The sequence below is a fragment of the Choloepus didactylus genome, chromosome 13 (assembly GCF_015220235.1).
Source record: "Choloepus didactylus isolate mChoDid1 chromosome 13, mChoDid1.pri, whole genome shotgun sequence".
NCBI lineage: Eukaryota > Metazoa > Chordata > Mammalia > Pilosa > Megalonychidae > Choloepus > Choloepus didactylus.
The window spans coordinates 33,900,793-33,924,126 of record NC_051319.1 but is presented as its reverse complement, the minus strand read 5'-3'; the positions used below and the strand labels follow the sequence as shown (position 1 = coordinate 33,924,126).

The 23,334-nt window shown below is 38.9% G+C and overlaps 1 protein-coding gene across 1 annotated transcript in view; it reads left to right on the top strand.

The window, feature by feature from the left end:
* ELL2 (elongation factor for RNA polymerase II 2) overlaps positions 1-8,937 on the top strand; it is an 83,859-nt gene extending 74,922 nt beyond the window's left edge. The window contains exons 10-12 of the mRNA XM_037802061.1: positions 2,788-2,959; positions 4,997-5,041; positions 5,134-8,937. Of these exons, the coding sequence (XP_037657989.1) occupies positions 2,788-2,959; positions 4,997-5,041; positions 5,134-5,250 (334 nt within the window). The 3' untranslated portion in view covers positions 5,251-8,937. The remainder of the gene's footprint in view (positions 1-2,787; positions 2,960-4,996; positions 5,042-5,133) is intronic.
* The last annotated feature ends 14,397 nt before the right edge of the window (positions 8,938-23,334 follow it).

Here is a 23,334-nt window from a genome sequence, read left to right as displayed (position 1 = left end):
AGAAAATGGAATCTGGGCTGCTTGAACATCTCATGTTGGACAAAGTTAAACTATGATGTTTAGCTTTCCATGTCCCATGAAATGCTTGTTCCCAGGGTAGAGAACAGTTTCATTCTTAAAACATGTTACTTTGCTTAACAGTAGTGTGAAATCTATGTTTATTGGGAGATGAAATGGTATGAAACCATAATACTGGTTACCGTCTCTTAACTAAAAAAAATCCAAAAAAACATGCTGATGACTCTCTCATCTGTGGTAGTATATGGTTGAGAGTTCTGTGGGGAAAGGGGCTTGAAAAGCAGCTCCCCACTGCATTGGCCTAGGTAGGGTCAGTTGTCTGCATCCAGGTGTGGAGCGACAGCACCTGGCCCCTCTGCTGAGAAGGCTCGCTTCTCCACTGGTAAACCCATTTCCTAAAAGCCTTTTGAAAGCCCCCTCAAACAACTACCATCACTACTGTGCTCTCATTTTCTTGTGATGAATTTTGAATTCATCTTTTTTGTAATAGTGTTTACTTTTATATACAATAAAATATGTAGAGATACTAAAAAATAATTCTAACCTTTTGCCCTATGGATTCAGGCTGCTTTTATTGGTATTATTTTAAGTTGCCTAAAAAGCTTGCAGTGTTTTGCCAACTTAATCTGTTAATTCTATATTTAAAAAATAAATAAATAAGTTACTGATTTAAGGATGATTGCCACATCTGCCTAAGTGCGTTTCTGTATGTTTATCTTGTTTCTAACTCTTAAAAATCACTAAAGAACATAAACTATGTGACTGGCTATGTTTCAAACATTTTCTTAATATGTTTCCTTAATTTATTTAAATAAAACAAAAACTAAGTCTTACATATATCAAATTTTCTAAAAATGGTGAGAAAGCATAAATTTTCAAAAAATCTCCAAAAGTCCTGAACTTAAGTTGCTTCATAAGAAAACCAAAAGGGCATAAAACTTGATCAACATCTGAATAATTCATACTTAACCACAATATTCCTAATTTTTATATAATAAGAATACTTTTGTTACTTGGCCTTCTGAATTCTCCAAACTGTTTAAAATTTTATTCCATTGCTATGTTAACAGGCATAACAATTTTTGTTAAAAATAGTGCAATGCTTTTAGTTAGAATGCCAGTATAACCAAATAGTCTTCTATAATAGTAGTACAACTGTTGTGTCAGTTTGGTACTTTATTCTCTAATAAAATAAAATGCTGCTGGTATGGACTTGCACCAGTATAATTTTGAGAGTGGGATAAATATTTTATGTATCAAATGAAATCTGTTTCAAAATTGGTTCAGCCATTTTGCTTATATTTGCTTTTCCCCAGAAACCTCTTTTTTCCCCTGGGCTCCCCTTGGTTGCACAGTCAAGACAGCCATGTGTAGAGAAGACTGATTTGTGGCTTGGTTGGCAGTGTTCCTTTCACAGCTAAGACAACAGCAGAAAAGCTTTAAATCAGCATACCACCACTGTCTCAATTTCACTAAGAAAATTAAACTTCCATACTGTCTAACTCAGCATGAATAAAAATATTAACAAAGGCATTAAATATGCTCACTGCATCGCTTTTCTCACATTTGCAACTAGGCAGCTGTGGAACAGCAATTTAGACCAAATTGGCAAGATAACATAAGACCATTTTGGAGAGAACTGAACTCCATGATGATTTCTGCTCTGTGTGTCTCTTACTACAGTGAAGAATATATGTGTACCTCCAGGGGAACATCCCAAATCTCCTGCCACCTGCCTGAAATTGCTTTGAAATTCTCAGTTTTTAATCTCAAAAAGTCAAGGAAATTTTGCCCTCTGTGACAGAAGCACAGAGTGCAAAGAACCAGGCCCCAGGCCCTGATATGATCTCAGTGACCGGATACATAAGCAAATAATGTTTGTTTTAATATTAAAAAGTCATTTTGATTTACTTACCACTGAATAAACTGATGTTCTGGGAAATGGACTTCATTCAACAGGTCCCTGACTGTCTTCACACCCCAGTAAAAATGACAGAATTTTGTCATTTTGTTACAAAACTAAATTAGACTAATCACACAACACTGGCTTTCCATTACACATAGGATGACATTTTAAGTGTTTGAAAAGAACTAGAAAAATGCACACTTTTTGTGGTCTGACTCTAATTTTAGGAGATTATAAACAAGTCCCCTTTTATATCTTTTATATTTGCCTTGTCAGAAATGTAAGGAAAGGATAGAGGAAGTAAACCCAAGGCACTACATCCAAGACTAATGCTGGCAGAGGTCTCAAAGGCCAAAGGACAGACACCCTCTGATAAAGCAGCAGGTCCAGAGAGAGCTTTGACTTCAGCACTTAGTGACTACGTGACTTTCTCCTGGTTTCATGTTACTCATGCAGTCGTCCTGTCTGGATGTGACAGTTGGGTTGGCTTCTGCCCTTAGTGTAGTAGTGAATTATTTCAGATAGAGAAAGGTTTAAGAGGCTAGATGTATTTAAGTGTTATTTTCTTTTTAGGTAGATGCACTTTGATTCTATTATCACATCTTTTTTAACATTTACTACTCTCCTTTATTGAAGCTCATTAGTTCAATAATGTGTGTGATAATTTCACCTGGGAGGTCTTTGAAGTAGTACTTTTCAGAAGGGACATGGCAGCAAACCAGTGGCAGAGAGGCATTAAATACTGGTGTTAAATGCCTGGATATAGCTTCTAAATATTTGGTTTAAATCTCTGACCCATGCAGTCTTGTGTACTCTGTAGGTGCTCTCCATTTATCTTTTCTCTTTTAACTCTTTCTTATTAGAAAATATATTGCTATTGTCTCCTATGAGCAACGCCAGAATTACAAGGATGACTTCAATGCTGAATATGATGAGTACAGGGCCTTGCATGCCAGGATGGAGACTGTAGCTAGCAGATTTATCAAACTGGATGCACAACGAAAGCGCCTTTCTCCAGGCTCAAAGGAGTATCAGGTAAATGCATTTGTTCCTAGATCAACTCACTTTCATATTTTACTTTCTTTTTTTCCCTACCCCACCCATCTCCAGCCATCCCAGTGGCACCTTTAGAGCAAGTCCTCTCTCAGACCAGCTTCTCTGCTGCTTTGGCCTTAATTTAAAATTGGTTAGGAAATTTACTTATTGAAATAGTTCTTGAAAATAAAAACAAACATAGTTTACCTGTGTTTCTACCAGTGGAAAAAACTCAAGTGTGAAAATATTTTGTGCCGTTATAGCATCATATATAATGTATTGACAAAAATACCAAACACAACTAAACAGAAGAAGAAAAGTTTTATCTTGGGATTCACCAAACCTAATATTTACTTCTGCTGCCAACTCAACTCAGACTGCAGCTCCTTATTCTGGTGTTGTTCCCCAACAATCTGTATTAATTCAAGTAAATAAATAAAATGATTTTTTTAAAAACCTCAGTCTGGCATGGAATAGAGAAGACATAGGCAAAAGACATAAACGGGGCTTAATACCACAGAGGTTTGGGTTTGGGTGAAGATAGGCTTGATCCTTCCAGCTGTTCCCAGAGCCTATTATTTATTTAATAACTGTTATTAATCTGTTTTCAGTTCCTACTTTAAGTGGTAATATTAGTGTAGCTGATGAAGAGCACTAGATGCCTGACCTGCCTCCTGATTTTATGCTGAGGAAATTTTTTCATAGTTCTTAGCAAAAGAGTTGATATAAGTGAATATTTCCCTCCTTGAATAGGCCTGATAACTTTGTCTCTTTCACAGCCTTAGATGGTACCTCTCTCCAGGCCCCATACCATTGTTCTGACAAGACCCATGTGAGAGAATGGACGGGTTTTCCCACAATGAAAAAAACAGATTGAGAGAATCTGTGTCTTAGAAATTCATTTTGTCTTATGTTAGTGGCACTTAATCTTTTAAACAAGCTGTCTGGAGTTAGTTATAGAAGACTTTGCCAAAGGAATTGGTATCTGGGGGTGCAGGAGGTCAGTTATAAGGTGGTTTGGGGTTTATTTTTTTCTATATAGTTGTTTACCAGTATACATGATTATATTTAAGCTAAAATGAAATTCCAAGAATTGCTTAATGATTAAGAGCAGGCTCTGGAGCCAGACTGTCTGGGTTTGTTTCCTGGTGAATATTTGTGTGACCTTTGGCAAGTTACTTAACTCCTCTCTACCTCAAATTCCTCATCCATAAAATGGGGTGATCACAGAGATTCTGTGTGGAATAAATACTAACATATGTAAAGTACTTAAAACTGTGCCTGGTGCCTGGTACATAGAGTTAGCTCCTTTCCCCTAGCCACCAGATTTCCCTCCCTGCAGGCAATCAGTATTACCAGTTTCCAATGTATTCTTTTAGAGATGTGGTGGTGTGTGTGTGTGTGTGTGTGTGTGTGTGTATAAATATACACAAGAAAATTCACATATATACATATTTAATTGGACACTGTCTTAAATTATAAAATGCACCATTGTCTTATGTTCCAGTAAGTTAAACTATGATATACCATTATTTATCCTAATTTCATTAACATGGGAAGAAGGGTACATCTTAGAAGCAATGAAATTCTTAGAACATATTAGTATTATAGTTACTCCCTTTAAACAACTGGTATCAAACTGTACTTTGCTTTTTTCTCAAAACAACATAGTATATTCTTAGAGAATTTTATCAGTACATAAAGCACTTCCCCCTTTTCCAATGGCTGCTTAGTATTTCTTTGTATTGGTTGATAGACATTTAGATTTTGTTTAATGTTTTTTTCTGTAGCAAGTAACCTTGACATGCATCATTTCACTCATGTGCAAGTAAACCTGTAGGATAAATAGAATTTCTGAGTCAGTTTTGCATTTGCTGTTTTGATGCTGTTGCCAAATTGTCTTTTATGAAGATTGTATCACTTTACATTCCCACGATCAACATTTCCCACACCCTTGCCAAATGTGTTAGCTATTTTCATGCCATGCCCCCAAAAAAGAACTCATTCTCTTCTGATTTCTCGTCTTTAATTTTGTAGAATGTTCATGAAGAAGTTTTACAAGAATATCAGAAGATCAAGCAGGTAGGTATCATGACTGTTGGTTTTGTGACCTGTAATTGGGAAGTGTTAAAAATTCTTCAATCTAATTCTCCACTGTTTTTTTCCATCCACAGTCTAGTCCCAATTACCATGAAGAAAAATATAGATGCGAGTATCTTCATAACAAGCTGGCTCACATCAAAAGACTAATAGGTGAATTTGACCAACAGCAAGCAGAGTCATGGCACTAAAACTCTGCTGGGACCAGAAGATGTGAATAAACTTAAGCTTATTTATTTAAAATTCCAAATGAGTTGCTCTAAGATTCTAAAAAGATGAAACTTTGCCTGTTGAAAGTTTCAGTATTAGTAAACTTGAGTTCTTTTTTTTTTTTTTTTTTTTTTCCTCACTTTACTTTGCTTCTTTGCAATTTTGAAGCTGCTTTTTCTGGTCCCTTTTTCCCCTCAAGACTTCTGTTTGTCAATAAGAAATGATTTTTTTAGATAGATATTGGAAATCCAATATCTATACTTCACATCATTTTTTTTCCTCAGAAACTTGTGTTTGTCTTTAGAAATGACTTTTTTAAATATTAGGGACCCAGTGTCCACACTTCAAAGTTGTGTGCTTAAAAAAAAAGTGATGTGCAAGGTGAAATGCTTTTGGATAAACATAAGCCTATTTTCTGACCTTTCTTAATGCAAACTCTTTGCCTTAAGTGGTAGAATATTTAGAAATTTGCACAAAATACAAAAAAAAAATTAAAACATTGTTTTGGAGGGTTAAGAAATAGAAAAGTGTGTATGTACGTATATAGATACACATACACATATGTATATACAGGCTGACTTGATCTAGAACAGTAAATCTGCCCTACAAGTTAACCCCCCATTGCAATGGTTGCCTTAAGGTGTTTGCTAGTTGTGTACATAGTGTGGTTAGTCATTAGCTACACTGCTTCCCACTTGATTAGAGCAATGGGAAGCACACTGTGGCCTACCAGCGTCTGAAGCGTGTGCTCGAACTGTGTGTGTGCAGAGGTTGTGTGGATGTGAGCATGCATGAAGGGAAAAAAAGCTGCTACTCTTAGTAGGCCAAACGCTCAGGTTAAACAACTGACGAGTGTTACTGTAGGTTTTTTTTTTTTCTGTCAAATTGCTACTTCTATTGTGGAAGACAAAAGCATTTCCATTTCAACAGTTTGTCAGCTTTATTAATGTTGGGCAAAATCGATATGTTATGAAAATGAAACAGATCTATAGTTTTGGGACAAAATTATAAAATTAAATGTGTAGGTAACCTATTTATATACTGCTATAAAGTATTTTTTGAAGAGAGATATGCAAAGAAGCTATTACCTACATGAAATGTATATTTAAAGATTTTTTTTCATCCTGGGTGCCAGGAATATTAAAAAGAACAGATATATTTAACCATAACATACTGTGATTCATCAAACAGCACAAACTTTCATTTCACGGAGTTTATCTGTTGACTTTGATTTAAACTATCACTTGTTTTATCATGTGGGAACATAAGTTATATGGTCAAAAATGTAAGGATTTTGAACTAATGTTAATTCAAGTTGTGTTGTCTTATCGTATTGTCTTTTCAAAGTGCTGCCAGTTGAAAAGGGAAGCATTATGTTTACAAATCTGTTTTGAAATGTTTGCCAAATTTTTGGTAGTATCTTTAATAAAGATGTTTGTCTCCAACATCCAAAAATAAATAAATTAATAACTTTGTTGTGTATCACTGTAAACCAGAAAATGTTGGTATCTAAAAACCTGAGAGAGTATGTAGATTATGTTTTCTCTTTGGAACATTAACTGGAAAGATTAGATCATACAGTAAAAGTATACAGAGTATACAAAGACTGAAACAAGACCCTTTGCACTACAGCTCTATAACATTACTGCAGGTAAAATTTAATTTCTATGTAGCATGGACCTCCTAGGGAATTTTGTTATTTTTGAATTAAGATCCCTGGTGCTCTTCCTTTTACCTCAGAATTGGTACAATCATTATTAAATGTTAATTGATTTCAAACTTTCAGTTGAAAAAGACAGAAAAGAAAATCTAATCAGGGATAAGTGTGGTCCTCACATTATTATGGTGGAGTCTCCTGAAGGGTTTATAGGTAGGTAATGACCTCATTGGTGTAATTTCTTGGACATCTTGGCTTTTTAATCAAAGACTGTTTGCTGCTATTTGCTATGAGCAATGTTTCTCAAAAGCAGGTGCTTGGACCACTTGCATCACCTGAATTAGAATCTCTGGGTATAAGACCTAGGTATCTGCATTTTCACAAGTATCCTCTAGGTGTCTTTTGCAAGCTGAAGTGTGAGAACCACTGGCTTGTATGTAGCTCTAAACCTTAAAGTCTCTAAATCTTGAGAACCGAAGTTCAGCTATTGACTTTTTGTTCTTGTAAAAGCCCATCCCTCTGCATGATGTGGGGCACCCCCTCAGTTGTTTCACTGCCAACTTTTATTTCAGATCCTGTTTACAAACAAGCCTTCCAGTTGGTTCATTGTTAGCCCTTGAAGCTCCTACCCATCTACATCAGCACATCTTCTAGTTTACAAGTTGGGTAACAATGAAATCTGGAGATGCTTTTTGGAAATCCAGCATTGCACACCCGTAGACTTGACCACCTACCTGTAAAAGCCTTAATTTGGATGTTTGTTATATACATAGGGCAGATCCTTGCAAAATTGTGTCTGTCCATCAGTTGCAAATTTGAGAGTTGTACATCTCTGAATCTGCTGTTACTCAAGGCTACATCCCTTTTTGAAGATGGGCATAATCCTATTAAAATATTTATAATTATTATTCATGTCCTACTGCAAGATTTTTATATTCTCTCAAATGGTTGCTGCAGGAATGGGTGGCCACTTAGTATCAGTTATTCTGCAGTATTTACTTAGGTTTTTTTTGAGAGAACCAGTAAGACAGCAGTGTCAAGATTAGAGAATGAACTGTGTTGTTTTATCACCACATTTCATTTAAATAAATTGAAGCACTCTTGAAGAGTTTTACCAACACCCATAATTTTATTCAGCTGATTTTAAACAAACTAGAATAACATTAACTAGATATGGTTTTGGTTTTTAAGTGACAATTTCATTTCCTATCTTGTTAGTTATGTGTTTCCCTTGGAATAATTTAGTAGATGGGTTAACGTTCAACTGTTTAAGTAATGGTAGATGTTCAGTACTTGCTCTCTCAAAAGTAATTGGTGTGGTCAGTTATATCATTGCTACATGCATTGACTATATAAATTCAGTATTAATTTTCCTTCATCTCTGGTTGATCTTGTAACCTTTATAGGAGTTCTCTTTTCCCTTAAAGTGTTTCACCTTATTGTGTAAAACAAATGCCTACTTGCATAGCAAGGTTTTGAAATGAGGTTTAGACAAAAATGATCCATCTGTTCATACTCTACTTGGTTGCCTTACCCTCCCCATTAATGCATTCTTTGCTTCTAGAACTTGATGGAAACTCGTTAGCCAGTTCATTGTCTTTCTAGCAGTGTAAGTGTGGAGTCATGTATGCTTGGCATATTGCCTGTACTACTTTTAAAGTTCTTACAATTTATTACTTGCCTAAGTGTTACTAAATCCTTTTCTTATGTGTACCAGATGGGAACGTTTTGGGGGAGGCTATTAACTGACACTACTAAAGGAAGGCAATAGATGATATTATCAATGTTCTTTGTAACCTGAAAACTGAACAAGGCTGTGAGGCTCATTTCTAAATATTTTCAAGTGTTAAAAAAAATCTATGCTGTTTCTCAGTTGTTCCACCCAAACCATGTTAGGACTCTCAAAGGTAAAATGTCACAGGGGTTTATCAGTTGCTACTGAGATCAGCAGCCATGGTGCCCCCTGTTGTTCTACACCAACTTCAGTTCAATAAAAATGTTAACTTTGCAATTCTGGTACTTGTTTTTCCTTTGTCTCATTTCAAGGCACTTAATTTTGTCTTTAAAAAAAAAAAAAATGACAAAGTGCTCTCTGATACCCTAATGTAAAGAATCCTCCTAGAACAGAGATATTACTTGGTGACTCTAGGACCCTGCCTGTTTCGTAAGTGTAGGGCATGCCCTCCAGAGGCATCATCTACTAGGGGAGCAATGATCATAGTTACCATCTATTGAGGGTTTCCTCCATGTTACATGCTTTACCTGCATCGTCCATCTCTCCTCACCACACCCCTGTTATCCCCGTGTTACAGGTGAATTAACTGAGGCTTAGAGAAGTTAAGAAACTTGACCCTCACACACCTAGTAAATGGTAGAGCCTGGAAAGCCAGATTCCAGCATCCTTGTTGTTAACCACTCCATACTGCCCCCCGTGTGTTTGCATCTATTTGGGATAAGAGTAATTGTCCCTTTGTAGGCTAGACACCAACAGGCTAGACAAACTCTTTTGCTTCAAAGGAGACTAGAATGTGGGGGATGGGGTTGATGTCTAGTGGATTATTCTCAGTGAGTTAATTTTGTCAGAAATGATAGAATAAATTTGAAGAGAGGCTAGAATACTTCTGTTTTTGAGAAAAATTTTATGACTCTAAAAAAGATTTGTTTTCTCTTATGTTGCCTTTATTTTCTAACATATGGAGTCTTGACAATGGAGTATTTGAAAGGAATTGGGCCAGGGCAAGTAGAGGTAAGAGAAGGAGCACAGTTTTGTGATCACATAGTTTCTGTTAATATTTAAGGCTATCTTGGTAACAGGCTTCATCTCTAATGGGGTATCCATCCAGTCTGAATTAGACATACAAATGATTTACTAGCTGAATCCTTAACCACCAGATTGTAAAAGTTTTCTAAAGAAATAATGTAAGAGGAAGGAAGAAAGCCTCAGTTAAGCATAGATATTAAAAAAACAGAATGATTTTTGCCAGCAGTGACCCTGGAGTGTGGTTAGTTTTGTGAGGAGTTTCAAAGAAGGATAAAGTTCTGAAATGTCATTGTACTGGCAGTATTCCCCAGTCCCTCCACCCACCAGACTTTGGGCATTGTAAATGTCTTTTACCTTGACTCTTTCCTCAGCTGTAAAGTGAATTTATGCCCCCTTACTAGGATATGGAAGAGGTTTAATTATTGTTTATAAGGCACTTTGCAATCCATGAATACACAATATTTAAATTAGGGATTATCTGCCAAACGCAATAGGGACAGTTTGTTGGTGAGTTATTTTCCAGGTGAGAATGAGTCCATTTTGAGTGATTGCAAAGGGGGCAAAGGCAGAGAAAGGCTTGAGGTTTCAAGGTGGGGTACTTGGAATTTGTTTTATTAAACGCTAGACTTACACATACCTGCTCTACTGGTTTTACCTTTCCAAGTCTGGGATGGAAGGCTGGCAGTGCAGCAGGTGGCGCTGACATTTTTATGATTGCCTAATTCTCTCAAGTTGGGGTCAAGACGATTATGTGTGATGGTGGAGATGTGTCATTTTCAACTCCGGCCTGCCTAATCAACTGGGCTGGCCAGACCGGTTTTGCTTACTATAACTAGTTACTTGGTACAATGTGGACACTTGTAGATGGACAATAAGAATTCCATGTCTAGGTCTATAAAACACAGGAGAGTGCTTCCTAAAGATGAGCCCACATAATTAGCTAGCCACCATGTTTAAGTTCCAAATCTGGACCTTCTAGAGCAATGGCTGACTGCCCTTCTGTACTTCATGTTTCTAGATGGGCTTACAGAATTCCATTGTGGTGTAGACAGGCAGCATGATCTACCTTACCAGTCTCATTCCATGCCACACCCACTCTTCCCACCAGTCACACAGACCTTACTTCAGGTTCTCCAGTGCCCCTTGCACCTCCTATCCTGTAGCCTTACTTAGCTGTTTCCTCTATACCACCAGTTCCACCACTTCCTCAGTTAGCTAATTCCTTCTCATCTTAAGCATAAACATCACTTCCTTAAGGAAGCCTTCCCTAACCTCCCAGACTAACTCGAGTCATCCTGGTATATGCTCTCTTCCATTTTACACTATTCCTTCATGGCATTTATTGCAATTATAATTAAATACTAATTGCATTGTAATTAAATCAGTACCATGAGGGTAGAGGCTATCTTATTTATCAGTGTTCCCAGTTCCTTAAGCTAATGCCTGGCATATAGAAGGTGCTCAATTATAACTTATTGAAAGAATAAATGAGGCAAACTATTCAAATGTTATAGCAAAATGCAGATGACAGGATTTGAATTACTGCAAGAGCCTACTATATCAATTTAGTTTCATGTGCCTTGCTGCCTTATCTCCCCAAAGTAATGATTTAGGAACTAGTTACCAGCAGGCCCATGGCAGACTGTCTCCACTTTGGGGTCTTTTTGCCTTTATTGACAAACTGGGCATCTACAAAGGGAACATCTCTTTCGAACATTGGCATTCACTCCTCGAGTCACCTCTAGGATTTAAGCATCTAAACAGTATCTATAATAGTTTGGAATATGAAATGAAATGTTTTAAAAAAAGTTACTTCCATTGTTTATCATAACTTACAGTAAGCTCTGATTTTATTTCCTATTAATATACTTTTTCAGTAGTTTTACTCTCCCTTCTCAACGACGTGGTTGAGAGCAGCAGTCTGAATAATAATATTGTGCATGATTTTTCCATCTTCATTCGAAGCATCTCTAGCCTGACATTTCTTTTAATACAACATGTGTTTTTATTCATGTGTGTTTACTGCTTTATGCCTAGCACTTTTATAACCTTACAAGCAATACACACTTGGAGACTAATTGAAGGACGTTGGGATTCCTATAATGATAGAGCTAGCAGAGCCCGTCAACAGCATCCAGATCAATTGCCTTCATTTTAAAGGTGATGAAATGAAGGTGTTTAAGTGACAGCCCATGGCAGAGAAGGACGAAACACCAGGAGTTTACACACTTTTACTAGGTAGAGGCTGAGAACTGCCCAGCGGCCACTACTGGAAAATAATACAAAGATGGGGAATGCTAAAAGTGCCAAACAAGATGCGTCATACCACAGGCCGTGGCATGGAGTGGCTAAGAATACAGTGGAGCCAGACGGCCCGACTGGAATTTAGTAGTAGTTTGCTACTCACAAAGTGTAGACCGTGGGCGAGTTTCTAAACCCCTCTGCCCCTTGGTTTCCCATCCATGAAGGGAATAGCATCTACCTCATAAGGTTGTTGTGGAAACACATATGTAGAGTAATAACTGGCACAAGTTTTCTATGTTTATTCTTGTTTATTTCTTTTATTTGGACATGGAAAGTTTTGCAGCAGTATAACTGATAAACAGCCAACCAGAACTATACACCCAATTGGGTTAATTTAGATTTTTGCATAACAGCAATTGAGCTCCCATGGTGGGTAGACACAACCCAGAACATTTTTAAGGCCCTGCTTCTGGTTGCTTTTTGAAATAAGTTTTCTCTCTGAATCTTTTGACACTTCTCTTAGCATTATGACTACCAGTAACTTACACATAGTGCTGATGCATTTGTTCCAAACTTGATCTTAACTTTTAATATTTTCTCTATTAATTTTCTTTTCCAGTTGGCTCATGGCGGAGAGTTTTTAAAAGAGCCTTTTTGTCTGTAAGCATAAGTCCTCTTGCCACCTAGTTACTATAGGAGATTGACATGGTTAAGTACAGGTAAAATGCTTTGGGGGAAAAGGCTGCAGTGAAAATGACTCCCTCTTACATCTGTAAGCTTTCCTTCTCCTCCCAAGGATGGAGTTCGTTTAAGTCAGCCTTGTCAGAGAAGTGCCAAGAGGGTCTCCAGGGGTCTCAGGGCCACCTGAGCTACAGAACTCTGCAGCTGAGAACAACTATAAGGGGACACTGGGGACTGCTGGCAAAGCCACTTTCCTATCCACTCTCATCCTTCCTTCCCCTATCTCTGCCCCTGCTGACAAGTCTTTACTGCTGTGGTAGCCAATTATCACCACCCCACCTGCTCCTTCCTTCTCTTTACTCACTCTTCTTGCCTGAATGAACTATTTTTGCCTGGCTTCTTTCTGTTAATGTACACATCTTACCATTTTCCCCTGTGTTTCGCTAAAGATAACTTGGTTCATAAGCAGTGAGAAGGCCCGTTCAGACCCACAGTCCTACAAGCACGGCATGAAAAGTTTGGGAAGTAAAACTGAAAATGCTTTGTGGTATAGAGAGCGAAAGAATGGAACATGGAGCCCTACACCTTGGATTTGAGCCCTGAGTTCTGGGACTCACCAACCTGTGACCCAGGGCAACACATCCAAACCCTTGGTCCTTCCTCCTATCAATTCCAATAATGAGGATAACACCTACACGGCATGGTTATGTGAGGATTAAATAAAGACTGTTGATTGAACTAGAAGGAATAGATGGGGCAAAATCATAAAGCATCACGATTTGTTCTAACATTTGCCCTTGCAAACTCACTTTGGGAACTTACCTCTCTGGCCTCAGGGATGAAATCTCTGGCTGGTCCCATAATTCCTCAAGACAGCTACTCTTAGATGATGAGTCCTGTGGTCACTTTTACTGTGGGTCTCATTTCAGTACAGGCATGCCTTGTTTTATTGCACTTCACTTTATTGTGCTTTGCAGATACTGTATTTTTTACAAATTGAAGGTTCATTGCAACCCTGCATCGAGCAATTCTGTCAGTGCCATTTTTCCAACAACATGTGCTCACTTCGTGTCTCTATGTCACATTTTGGTATTCAGTCAATATTTCACACTTTTTCATTATTACATCTGTTGTGGTGATCTATGATCAGTGATCTTTGATGTTACTATTGTAATTGCTTTGGGGTGCCATGAACCATATACATATAACATGGTGAACTTAATGGATAAATGTTGTGTGTGTTCTGACTGCTCTACTGACTGGCTGTTCCCCATCTCTCTCCCTCTCCTCAGGGCTCCCTGTTCACTGAGACACAAAAACATTGAAATTAGGCCAATTAATAACCCTGCAATGGCCTCTAAGTGTTCAAGTGAAAGGAAAACTCACGCATCTTTCACTTGAAATCAATGCTAGAAATGATTAAGCTTAGTGAGCAAGGCATGTCAAAAGCTAAGATAGGTTAAAAGCCAGGCCTCTTGCACCAAACAATTAGCCAAGTTGTGAATGCAAAGGAAAAGTTCTTGAAGAAAATTAAAAGTGCTAGTCTAGTGAACACATGAATGTTAAGAAAGTGAAACAGCCTTATTGCTGATAGGGAGAGAATTTTAGTGGTCTGTATAGAAGAGCAAACCAGCCACAACATTCCCTTAAGCCAAAGCATAATCCAGAACAAGGCTCTAACTCTCTTCAACTTTATGAAGGCTAAGAGAGATGAGAAAGTTGCAGGAGAAAAGTTTGAAGCTAGCAGAGGTTGGTTTATGAAATTTAAAGAAAGAAGCCATCTCTATAACATAAAAGTGCAAGGTGAAGCAGCAAGTGCTGATGCAGAAGCTGCAGCAAGTTATCCAGAAGATCTAGCTAAGATAATTGATAAAGGTGGCCACACTTAACAGATTTTCACTGTAGATGAAACAGCCTTAGATTGGAAGAAGATGCCATCTAGGACTTTCTTAGCTAGACAGAAGTCAATGCCTGGCTTCAAAGCTTCAAATGACATACTGAATCTCTTTTTAGGGGCTAATGCAGCTGGTGACCTTAAGTTGAAGCCAATACTCATTTACCATTCCAAAAATCCTAGGACTCTTAAGAATTATGCAAAATATACTCAGCCTGTGCTCTATAAATGAAACAACCAAGCCTGGATGACAGCACATCTGTTTACAAAATGGTTTACTGAATATTTTAAGCCAATGTTGAGACCTCCTGCTCAGAAAAAAAGACTCCTTTCAAAATATTAACAATGCACCTGGTCACCCAAGAGTGCTGATAGAGATGTATAGTGGGATTAATGTTTCCATGCCTGCTAACACACTATCCATTCTGCAGCCCATGGATCAAGAAGCAACTTTGACTTTCAAGTCTTATTTAAGAAATACATTTCATAAGGCTATAGCTGCCATAGATACTGATTTCTCTGATGGATCTGGGCACAGTAAATTAAAAACCTTCTGGAAAGGATTCATAATTCTAGATGCCATTAAGAACATTTGAGATTCTTAGGGGGTCAAAATATCAAAGTTAGAAGTTTGGAAGAAGTTGATTCCAACCTTCATGAATGACTGTGAGAAGCTCAAGACTTCAGTGGAAGAAGTCACTGCAGCTGTGGAAATAGCAAGAGAACTAGAATCAGAAGTATAGCCCGAAAATGTGACTGAATTGCTGCAATCTCATGATAAAACTTGAATGGATGAAGAGTTGCTTCTTATAGATGAGCAAAGAAAGTGCCTTATTGAGGTGGGAACTACTCCTGATGAAGATGCTATGAACATTGTTGAAATGACCACAAAGGATTTAGAATATTACATAAACAGAGTTGTTAAAGCAGTGACAGGGTTGAAGAGGATTTGACTCCAATTTTGAAAGAAGTTCTACCATGGGTAAAATGCTACCAAACAGAATCACATTCTACAGAAAAATCTTTCATGAAAGGAAGAGTCAATCAATGTGGCAAACTTCATTGTTTTCTTATTTTAAGAAATTGCCACCGCCACTCCAACCTTCAGCAACCACCATCCTGATCAGTCAGCAACCGTCAACATCAAGGCAAGACCCTCCACCAGCAAAAGATTACAACTCAGTGAAGTCTCAGATGATAGTTAGCATTTTTTAGCAATAAAGTATTTTTAAATTAAGGTATACAATTTTTTAGACATAATGCTATGGCACATTTAATAGACTACAGTATACTGTAAACATAACTTTTATATGCACTGGGAAACCAAAAAATCTGTATGACTCGCTTTATTACAATATTCACTTTATTGCAGTGGTCTGGAGCTGAACCCACAATATTGCCAAGTTATGCCTGTCATTAATAATTTAATAATCAAAGTTTCTCTTCTCTTTAAGTTGGGGACTGCTTTTGGCTGGAAGCCAAGTGCTTCTTTCCGTCCTCCCCCTCTTCCCACTACTCAGCTGCCTCTGGTTTCCCCAGGGTTGAAGGAACAGAGTAGAGAGAAGAGATGAGAAGCAGGAAAGGTCTTATTTGACCAACAACTCTGAAATCTGGGCTTTGTCAGAGCCCATCCTGGGTGCCTTGGCCAATGCCCTTCTGGGCTCCCCCAGCCTCTCAGGCTGTTGGAGGGCCTTTCCGTTGGCTGACCCTTGCAGAGCCCCTCAGCATCTGCCCCCAGTAGCACACCCCAGGCTGCTTCAGGCAAGAAGCTGGTAGCTTAGGGCCCATTTTAGAATGACCAGAGCCAAAATGCCAAATAGAGGTGTTATATCTGGTCCTTACCCACCCTCCCACCCCAGTCATAAACAAGGCTCTTATTAGCCTTGTGGGAGGGGCTAATCACATCAACACTCCATAAAAACCCTTTGGTTTCAGACATCAGCAGACTTCAACTTCAACCTCTTATACCAGCGAGAGGAACAAGGAGTTAAGGAGAGAAACTGTTTTGCTTTTTCTTTTTAAATACCTCCTCTGCAAGTCCTGAGACCTGAGTATGTGCTTCAGCACCTGAATACATTTTGTCTTGTGCCTTCAACGAAAGCTGACAGGAAGGGTCCTGTTTGTGAGTTCCTCATTCATAGCATGCATCCATTCATTTAACAAATATTTATGCACACCTAGGCATTGTGCTAAGGAGTGGGAATATACCCTTGAACAAGACAAACATGAATTCCACAAATTATTTGACCACAATTGTGGTAAATGCTGCAGATTAGAAGGGCATCTGTGAGAATGACTAGTAAAGGGCTGTGGCCCAGTGAGGGAATGGGGTAAAGCCTCCCTAGGGAGGTGTCCGGTGAGCTAATCCTTAAATGATGAGTGGGGGTGGATTGAGAGGAGAGAGTACCAGGAAAAGAGATGTTGGAAAGGCTCTGAGACAAGAAGGCATTTAGCACTTATTGAATGTATATTTATGTTTATCCTACTAGCTTCTCATTAATAAAAACCATTTAGGGTCATGATTTTTTGTTGTTGAACTTGTTCCCCTGGATTGCTGCTTGTCCTATCTCAACATTTCTGGTTCCCTTCTCAGATTCAGACTTTTCAGATTTTTTTTTTTGCCTTATCAGAGGCATTTTGGTACTCAAGTTTCTTATCTGGTGGCCTTCTGATGTTGCTAATAAGTTCTGAGGAAAGTTTCCAAAATAGCAAGATAAAATTGTTTTGGCCAGTGGTTCTCAAACCCGTCCATGTGCTTTCACAGGGGAAAGTCTGACACGGGGAGGAAGCAGTAGCGAGTCTCCCAGGAATTTTAGAGCCCTCTGCCTTCTAGGAGATGGAGGCTGGTGCATAATGAGTGCACAGAGAACCAGGATGGGCAGGTACCCTCTGCTGGTGGAGGTTTCTTAGGTTAGAGCAGGAAGTCTAGGCCACCTAAGAGAACCCTACCACTCAGAGGCAGTTTCTCTAAAGAAAAGGAAAAAAGGAAGCCTTTGCATATTAAAATTGCCAACCAGCTTTCCCTGTTGTCAGCAGCCAGGAAAGGATCTGTGTGTACTACTCGAACAAGATTCTGGGTGGGCAATCAAGAAATCAAAACAAGAGGAGTAGTAGAAAGAAGCTGAAGAGGGGGACTTTCTAGGAAAGAAAATGAGTAAAATTAGGGAAGCCCAACACTTTGTGCCTTTTCCAAACATTTTCACCATGTTCTCAACTGATCCTCCCTTGTAAACCCTTTTTTGCATGAGATAAAACAACTTGCCAGGAAGAAAGAGGTCCAGATGGGTCACAGGATGTCAGCACTAGGACAAGAATGCAAGTCTTGTCACTCTACTGTACCCCACTTCCTGCCAGCATGCTTCAAGGGCTCAATTTCTCTGACTTAGTGCTAATCCCCAAGATTTACCTGGTGACTGAGGAGGCCCGGCAACATCTTCTCATAGCCCACTCACATTCTGCCTCCTTGAAATGTAGTGTTTCCTATAGGAGTGAAATAAATCCCCTTGTACAGGAGGTAAAATTTCCACTCCCCTACCTGTGCTCTGAGTTAGGTTTTCCTCCTCATTGCCCAGGCAACCAGGTAAACACCCCAATCTGCTATGAAAATGCCTCCCTTTCTGCTAAGACCATCTTGAGTTCGGGCCACTCCACAGATCGCTTTTGGCCCTCCCAGGCTCCCATCCACCACTGTAACCCTCCCTCCCCCTGTATTCTGCCCAGAGGTGGGATGCATCCATCTAAATTTCTACCTGTCAGTGCAAAGTATGCTCATTACTGCTTGCATTCCTGATAGCTGCAGCATGTGGATAGCCTTTCTGCCAAGAACAAAAGGAAATCTGCACCATGCTGCACTTTTGTCCTGTTCTTCACTCTGAATTGAGATGATTGGACACCATTCAAAGACCAGGTCAAGATAACTGATACTGATGTTCAACAAGAATAACCTCTGGGCCATGTTAGCAATTGCTCCTCAAAGCTGTAGTTCCTAAAATCTGTCCACTGACCAGCAGCATCAGCGGTCACCTGGGGATTTGTTAGCAATACAAATTCTCAGCCCCATCTCAGCCCTACTAAATCTGAAATTTAGAGGGTGGGACTCAGCAATTTGAGTTTTAACAAGCCCTCCAGCTGATACTGATGCATATTCAAAGGTTTGGGTTCTCAACACTCTCTGTTCATTACAATCACCTGGGGAGTTTTTGAACCTTTGGGTGCCCCGGCCCCCACCCAGACCAATTGAACCAGAATCTCTTGGGACAGGGCCTACATATGTTTTAAAAGTTCACCACGTTATTCATATGAGTGGTGAAGGGTGAGGCTCACAGTTCTAGGTAAGACTTTGGCATCTCCCAAAGTATACTCTCTGGAACATAGATGCTGGGTAATGTTTGTCAGCATTAATCAAAAAGAATTCTGTGGCTAAATACATTTGGAAAATGCTAGATTTAACAAAGTTAACTTTTTAGGGCCTTTAATATGTCAATGTGTTCTCCAAGAGGGAGTAGAGTACATGGTATGTCCATTCTATCAGAGTCTCTCGTAGAATCGATATTCCAAGAACACACATTTTGAAAATACTGCTTTAGATTTTATGCTAAAAATTATTTCTGAAGCAATTCATTTCACTAGAATGCTATCAACCTCTGCTCTGCTATCTCACCTCTTAAGCCTTCTCTGTATCCTCTGTAGAACCACAGTCCCTATAAGAAAAGGCCATATGGGAAACATTTCTTGTTTCTTGTATAATTCTTTTCAACAACACTTTGTTATCCACCATCCTTTAAAGTCCATGTAATAAAGTTTTCTTAGAGTTTATGCTGCGGGAGAAAGTTTATTTCTCCTGGCTAACCTGTGTGTTTCTTCAAATAGATAAGGAGAACTTTGTAGTCCACAATGCTATGTTGTTTGCTTGTTCGCCAGGAAGCTCAAAACTTAAGTTTTGTGCTCATTTGTAATTGGGCTTTCTGTTGGTTCTTTCTAACCTCCTCACAACTGTAGATAGTGATTTTTTGCAGCCTAGGCATCTAAATTTCTTGATTAGTTTATCATTGTTTTAATAGATTTATGACTCAATAGTATTTATTACCACCTACCTCTCTTTTAGAAGTTAAAGTTATATAGCTTTGAGATGTCATCAACATGGCAATGTAAACACCTACTGAAAACTTCTCTCCAAAGATTCAATTAAAAAAGGGCAATTCTTAATTGTTTGAAACTCTGGAGGAAGATATAGACTAGAGAAGGACCCTGCAATGCCAAATTAGAGAAAGAGAAGAAATATCAGTTAGGAATCTTCTGTCCAAGACCAGCCAGCCCTCTCTTCTCCCACACACTCAGTCTCAGTGTGGGAAAGGCATGGAATCAGCAGATGGGACCCCTCCCACCATGGACACAGCTATAAAATCTCTCACAGCAGTGTGACATACCCCCACCATTCAAAGACCTGGGGAACAGGGGAGGACATTTTAAAGGCCCACATCAGTGAGGGACAAAGAGACTGAGAAAATGTTGGCAGAGACTGTGTTTCCAGCCCTGAGTCTGAAAGCCCTTCCCCCACCCCTGAGGGACACAGTAGCTGGCAACCATTTCCTTGTCTTGGGGACAGCTGGAGTACTGGGTCAGCTGAGGGAGTACTTTGCCACAGGTGGAGCCCCACATAGGGCCAGATTTTTGCCAGCAAAGTGAGGGCATAGGAATCCCACAGTTCCAGCTCACCTGTGCAGACACAGCCTGTGCTCAGGCAAAGCCATTTCTGAGGACGATCAAGTTACTGAACAATGCTATATGCTGGATAGTCCAGAAGGTGCAAAGGAACTGAAACACTTTTAAAAAGATGTTCCAGACCCTTTCTTAGGATGACACGAGTTGGTCTACATGCCCTGTATGGAAACCCAGCCCTGTTTTGGCTGGGAAATATGGAAGACCCAACTATTAAAGCAGTTTTCTAAAATAAACCCAGGTCTTGCTGGTCAGCAAAAAACAGAGCACCACTGGAAGCCAGCAGATCTATATTACCACACACAGTGAACTTACTGGGGTGCCCAGTGCCTATCTCCCATCCTTGTGGCAGGCCATGGTGGGCATCTGATTTTGGGGGGAAAACTGGGAGGCAGAGCCAATCTGACAACTGGCAAATGAGAGAAACAAAGAAAAGAAAGAGATCAAAGGCAACCAACAAGAAAACCCTAAGCAAAAGAGAGAAAACAACCTCCAGAATAAACTAATCAAGAAATTTAGATGCCTAGACTGCAAAAAAATCATAAGCCACACCAGGGAACACAATGATATGGCCCAGTCAAAGAAACAAACTATAACACGTCAACTGAGATTCAGGAGTTGAAACAGCTAATTAAAGATGTTCAAACAAATCTTCTAAAACAAATCAATGAGTTGAAAGAAAATGTGACAAAAGTGTTGAAGGATATACAGACGACACTGGGTGAGCATAAGGAAGAATTCACAAACTTGAAGAAACAAATAGCAGAACTTATGGTAATGAAAAGCACAATAGAAGAGATGAAAAACACAATGGAGACATATGACAGCAGACTTGGAGAGGCAGAAGACAGGATCAGTGAACCAGAGGACAGGACATCTGAAATCCTACACACAAAAGAACAGATAGGGAAAAGAATGGAAAAATATAATCAGGGTCTCAGGGAACTGAATGACAACATGAAGCACAAAATATACATGTCATAAGTGTCCCAGAAGGAGAAGAGAAGGGCAAAGGGGCAGAAAGAATAACAAAGGAAATAATCAATGAAAATTTCCTGACTCTTATGAAAGACATAAAATTACAGGTCCAAGAAGCACAGCACACCCCAAGCAGAACTGATCCAAATAGACCTACTCCAAGACACTTACTAATCAAATATTCAAATATCAAAGACAAAGAGAGAATTCTGAAAGCAGCAAGAGAAAGGCAATCCATCACATACAAGGGAAACTTGATAAGACTAAGTGCAGATCTCTCAGCAGAAACCATGGAGGTGAGAAGGCAGTGGTATGATATATTCGAGATACTGAAAGAGAAAAATTGCCAACCAAGAATCCTATATCTGGCAAAATTCTTCTTCAAAACTGAGGGAGAGTTTAAAATATTTGCAGATAAACAGACACTGTAAGAGTTTGTGAACAGGAGACCTCCTCTACACAAAATACTAAAGGGAATCTACAGAGAGATAGGAAAAGACAGGAGAGAGATGTTAGGAGAAGAATGTAGAAGTGAAGATATCAGGAGATAGGGCATTTAATGCTGAAGGAGTATAGAATGTTCAAGAGGATTGATTGTATTGATCCAGAAATGGGTAGCACAATACTGTGTGATGGTAGCACAATACTGTAAGTACACTGAACAAAAATGACTGTGAGTATGGTTGAAAGAGGAAGATTAGGTGTATGTATGACACCAGAAGGAAAGATAGAAGATAAAGGCTGGCACTATATAACTCAGGGACACCTAGAATGGTCAATGCATGTGTTTAAACATACAAATATAAGAATGTTATTACATGAGGGAGAACAAATGAATGTCAGCTTTGCAAGGTGTTGAGAATGGGATGGTATTGGGGAAAAAAATCCAACCAATGCAAACTAAACTCTTTAGTTAACAGTAACATTTTAATATGCTTCCATTAATGTAACAAAGGCAATATACCAAAGCTAAATGTCTATAAGAGGGGGATATAAGGGAAGGGTATGGGATTCTTCGCATTGCTGTTGTTGTCTGACCTTTATACTGTCTTTTATTTTATTTTTATTTTATCTTTTCTTTTTTTTAGTCATTTTTTTTCTTTTACTTTTTTCTTTTTTCTATTTTCTCCTCTTCCTCCTTCTTCACAGAAGAAAAGGAAATGTCCTCTTACAGATTTTGGTGGTGAATGCATAATATACCAGGAATCTTTGATTGTTTACTTAGGAAGGAATGTATGGTATGTGAATAAAACTGTTCAAAAAATAAATAGAGGTGTACAAGTGCTGGAGAAAATGTGGAGAGAGGGATGTACCTAATCACTTGTGGTGGGGAAGTAGACTGGTACAGCCCATCTGGAGGGCAGCATAGTGGTTCCACAGGAAGCTAGGTATGGGGTTGCCATATGGTCCTGCAACCCTGTTATTGGGTATATACTTGAAAGAACTGAGAACAGGGACAAGAATGGACACTTGCACAATGGGGTTTATGGTTGTAGTAGTCACAATTCACAATGGATTTAGGTGGCCTAAGGGTACTTCGACTGATAAATGGAACAGTGAACCGTAGTGTACACATACAATGGAATATTGCATGGCTACAAGAAGGAATGAAATTGTGAGTCATGCAACTAGGTGAATGAAACTTAAGAACAGTATGTTGAGTGAAATAAACCAGAAAGGAAAAGACAAACATTATAATGCCTCATTAATATGGACTAACTATAATGTGCAAACTCTGAGAATTGAATTTGAGAGCACAGGTTATCAGGGGAAGGTGCCTAGGTTATAAGCTCTTTCAGTAGTTACATCTATTCCTGAGTTGTAATGATTATTTCTAAATTCTGAGATGCTGAGCTCTTTGTGTATAACTGGGTCAGTCCTTGGAACTTCTGGTATCTGTGTGACATGACACCTGAGACTCAGATCTAGAATTAGACCGCTATGAATGTCACATTACCCCATTCAGCAAATGTTAAAGATGCTGAAAAAGAAATCAGACTTCAGAGATATGAACGAAATGGACTTGGTTAGGACTAAGGTAAATCAGACTAAAGGGTAAGGAATAATATTAATGGTGTTTTAAAACTTCAACTTCTGTGTGCGACCAAAGGAAGTGATGTTTGTTTGGTGCA